Here is a 5,145-nt window from a genome sequence, read left to right on the forward strand (position 1 = left end):
ATACACATCTAATTTTTTGGCATCTTTATTGCACATGGCTTTTCATGTTTTGGATTAATTTTCATCACTTTTATAAGTATATAAATTATGTATATAAATTAAGCGATTTTTATATATATTTTGATAGCTTTAGAAAGTATTTGTAAAGTTGTATATTTATTAGAATTAGTTATATATAACTTGTTCTACGTTGTTAATTAAGTATATTATTAACAAAATGAGAAAAATGTACTTTTTCATACAAAAATGTAAAACTCTGAAACAAAAATGTTTAAAGGAAAAATATGTTTTAATATCTTAAAGTTGACATTTCAAACTACAAAAGAAAAAATAGTTCAAGTGTTAGCTGTCCAAAAAACTTAGTTATTTAGAAAACCTAAAAATTATGTTTTTTTAATATACATGATGGCTATAAATTGAAGATCTATTGCATTTATATTTTAAGCAATACATTTTATTATTGTTATTGTATTAAAAAAAACTTATAATTTATTAGGAAATTATTTTTATAACATTACAAACAACATAATATCTATACCTATAATATTACGACAAATTATAGACAATATTTAACACAAGAGTGTCAAAAATCAATGTGTTGTTCTAGCATTAATTTTTTTTTTTAATAATTCGCGAATTATTTCCACAATACAAATAAGAATCAGTTGTAAATGAAGAAAAAAATAAACATTTTTTTAATTATAAAAAATGTACACACAATGGGTCATTTGATCCAGAGATGAACTTCAGAGTTATTCTAGTTAAAAAATACGCACGAATTAGCAACACACAAAACTTATTCTTTAGATGCTAAAGTTTTTTTAGGAATAGAAAAGAGACCGATATTTGACTAGGTGCTCTTAGTATTTCAAAGAAAAGAAACAAGACACGAATGACTCAAAGGTATTAAAGATTAATTATAAAAGAAATAATGTCCTTATTATTTTAAAGTAACTTTATAATTTAGTACTTAAAATACGAAGCGCCACTAAATGTTAAGATGTTGAACTATTTACTTAATTATATTTTATTTAATTATATTCATATCAATGAATTAATTTCAGAAATGATAATTGCGTGCCGATATGATTGTCGGACTTTCAACGCAATCAATCTGAAATATTAATAATCCCCCCAAATTCCCCAAATTTAAGCTTAAAAAATTGTAATAAACTTATTGCGAAAAATACTTGCCTTGACCGGGAGTCGAACCCGGATCTCTTGCATCCGTGCAAGCGTTCTAAACCTTTAGACTACCGAGATCTTTAATTTATTTTAAGTAATGTATTTAACATAAACGGTCTTGTTTCCAATCTTATTGTTTATAATTTAGTCTAAATGCATATTCTATCAGTAAATTTAAATTAGGATTAAGGGGGGTCTAACCACCTTGAAACTTTGAAAAAATTGAAAATTTTTTTTTGTATTTTTTAAAAGTTTGAATCTTTACGAATTTTTAAGCCAAGACTTAAGATAAGGTAAAGCCATTTTATTATATAAAAAAAAATCGTTTCAAATCTTTTTTTGCATTTTTTTTCAAAACCGTGTTTTTCACCTGTGTATACATTTTTTTTTTAAACTAACGAATGAATTCAATTTTGGCAGGAATATTCTTAAGAAGAATTTATTGTGTAACGTACGATTTTTTTGATATATTAATCCATTTATTTATAATAAATTTTTTAAGTTGTCGTTTTAAAATGAAAAAAATTTTTTTTTTTCAAATCGAGCTGCTTTCCACATTTCTCAACAAGAAAAAACCGTACGTTACATGATAGCTGTTACATCTGTTTATAAGAAAATATTTTGTTTTTTGAACATATAATATATTATAGGACCGTATATATATAATAACCGTATATATATAATAACACAAACTATAAAAATCAAAACTTTAAATGGTCTAGTTGGATTTTAAATGCTTATATGATTCTTGTGTAAATTTATATACTATGTATGTATTCTACACAAGACTCAACATACAAGACATTTAAGATAGCTAGACCGTTTAAAGCTTTGATTTTTATAGTTTTTGTTTTTTGATTACATCCGCTCTTGGAAATGTTATATCCGTCCGATTGAAGGAGCTTTTGCTCTATAGTTTAAACTTTTTAACTAATCTGTTCCAAAATTATAGTTTCAACATTGTATATTACACATATAAAATATAAGTTAATTCTACGCAGTAGTTAATTTTTTTAAAAAATCTTAATTTTGTGCTTATTTTAGATAGACTTGTCAAGATGGTTAGACTCCTTAAATGGAATAAAATGCGAGATACTGTTATAAATCAATCTATTTACGTACTTTGCACACCCATTGATGACATTGCTCCTCGTCGCTATTGTCACCACAATCGTCTTCGTTGTCACATCTCCATCTGGACGCGATGCATTTGCCATTTTTGCATTTGAACTCGGACTCGGAACATTGGCGGTATTTATCTTTGCACATCGCGTCTGCCTCATCGCTACCATCCCCGCAATCGTCAGCGAAGTCGCACAGCCACTGTTTCGGTACGCATCGGTTATTGGCGCACTTGAAGTCCATAGGATCGCATTTCGGACAATTTTCCGGACGCTCATCAGAACCGTCACGGCAATCATCTTTGCCGTCGCAAAACAGCCATTTTGGAATGCATCGGTAATTTGCATGTCCTGGACACCGTTGCCACCCGGTCGTGCAGTTCCTTTGCCGACACATGTATGCCGGCTCATCGCTATCATCGCCACAATCGTTGTCAGAGTCACACATCCACAGCTTGGGAATGCATTTGCCGTTCTTGCAACTGAACTCAGTGCTCGGATCACAGACACGGTTGTCTAAATAACAATATGAATTACACAAATTGAAGTAAATAAAAGTAAAAATATTTATCTACATTCATGTTTTACATAAAATGCAAAATTATAGAGAAACAAAATATAGAAGAAAGCTTCCTATTATGAGATAGGCGCCTAATACGAGATAGCGATGTTTCTATTAAATTAATAAATGCTATTTATTAGTTCCATCATAAATTTATTGTTCTTGGATTAAAAACTATTTAATAGAAAATTCATTATTAGATAATGTCTGTAGTCATTATCAAAAAAAGATTTTAGTATTAAAAAATAGATTTTAGTATATTTGAATATGTTTTCAGGTTTTATTGAGATGAGCCTTTAAACCTTGTTTATTATTTAATAAATAAATATTTGGCAATAAATTCTTCATGTAGTGACAGAATAAGGTCGTACTAATAGAAAAATATGGGATATGTAGAATTGCTTAAATACAGAAGTTAGATTTGATAATTGTAAGGCGTGGAAATAGTAATATAAGATACAGAATATAATACAAGATATCTCTAATATGAAATAACCTATGAAATAACCTATGCTCCTATGTACATAATGAAAATTGTTGTTAAAGTATAAATGTTATTGTAAAATAATAAAAAAGACCGAAATAAACGTCGAATGCCTATTTCTTGATTTCAACTACAACGCCTGAAGGCGCGTTCTGGGTATAATCTATCGCATGCTCATTTTTTATACACGCTGACTGTGTTTGTTTGTATTTTAGAAACATTAAATGAAGTTTGTTAATTGCAATACTGATATACTTTGTTTTATTATCGATTTTTCGGGGAGTCTCATATTAGGAGCACAATTTTTTGATTTACTCACTTTTTACATTCTTTAATTAAAAAAAATGGAATTTAAATTAAATTTTATATAACATTATCTTAAAGCATTATCTTATTAAATCCCTTTCAAATGGCCTATTATTTTTTAAATTCTGTCCATAGACTTTTAACATTTACTCAAAATAAACTCGGTGTCTCTAATAGAGGCCTTTCCTCTAATATCGAATATCTTCAAAGATTATAAAATGAGAAGTCTTAAAATATTTTAGAATTTATATATAAAGCATTCCAGAAAAGATTTTTTCATCATTTCTAAAGTATTCTAATTCATAAAAAAGAGAATTTTTAAAAAGTAATGAAATTATATAAAAATATATAAAAATATATATATATTAGATGTACAACTTTGCTTCCGCCGTTTTTTCCGAAATTCGAGGCTTTATTGTAAAAAACTGGTTATACATTTATGATTCAAAGTATTGTCCATCGCTGGCCACTACTTTCTCTCATCTTTCGGGTAGCGTACGAATCCCGCGTCGAAAAACCTGATCATCTTTTGAGGCTATCCACGAATCGATCCAATTTTTTACTTCTTCATAAGACCGGAAGTGCTGGTCAGCCAGACCGTGTGCCATTGATCGAAACAAGTGATAATCAGAGAGAGCAACGTCTAGAGAATACGGCGGGTGGGATAGGACTTCCCATTTCAACGTTTCCAAGTATGTCTTGACCACTTTCGCAACATGGGGTCGAGCATTGTCATGCTACAAAATCACTTTATCGTGTCTCTCGTTGTATTGCGGCCGTTTGTCTTTCAATGCTCGGCTCAAACGCATCAATTGCGTTCGATACCGATCGCCTGTGATTGTTCAGTCGGTTTAAACAGTTCATAATACACTACGCCGAACTGGTCCCACCAAATACAGAGCATGACCTTGGACGTCAAAATCACCGTTCTTGAAGCGTTGAAACCATTCGCGACACGTTCTTTCACTAATAGCGGCCTCACCATAAGTATTTGAGAGCATTCGATGAGCCTCAGCCGCAGATTTCTTCATATTGAAGCAAAAAATTAAAACCTCCCGCAAATGACGAGAATTTGGCTCGTAAACTGACATTTTCAATCGAGAATAACTTTATGCAGACACAAATCGACTAATGTTTCTATGGGGTTATATTGACAGATGCCCAAGTTTATTGTATGACGTCTATGATCTATTTATTTCGACCACTTACCGCTAAAGCCATCTATAGGAAAACGGGGGAAGCAAAGTTGTACACCTAATATAAAATATATAAAATATGTATATAAAAATTTGTAATTATGTAAAAAATTTTAAGAACTTTTTAACAGAAATATAAACATCGACACACACACACACACACACACACACACACACACACACACACACACACACACACACACACACACACACACACACACACACACACACACACACACACACACACACACACACACACACACACACACACACACACACACACACACACAC

General features: G+C 30.5%; 1 protein-coding gene across 1 annotated transcript in view; it reads right to left on the minus strand.

Annotated features, from left to right (window-relative positions):
- LOC105625684 (low-density lipoprotein receptor-related protein 2) overlaps positions 1–5,145 on the minus strand; it is a 46,126-nt gene that overhangs the window by 8,290 nt on the left and 32,691 nt on the right. The window contains exon 22 of the mRNA XM_012207008.1: positions 2,308–2,822. Within this exon, the coding sequence (XP_012062398.1) occupies positions 2,308–2,822 (515 nt within the window). The remainder of the gene's footprint in view (positions 1–2,307; positions 2,823–5,145) is intronic.

Source organism: Atta cephalotes, assembly GCF_000143395.1.
Source record: "Atta cephalotes unplaced genomic scaffold scaffold00003, whole genome shotgun sequence".
Classification (NCBI taxonomy): Eukaryota; Metazoa; Arthropoda; class Insecta; order Hymenoptera; family Formicidae; genus Atta; species Atta cephalotes.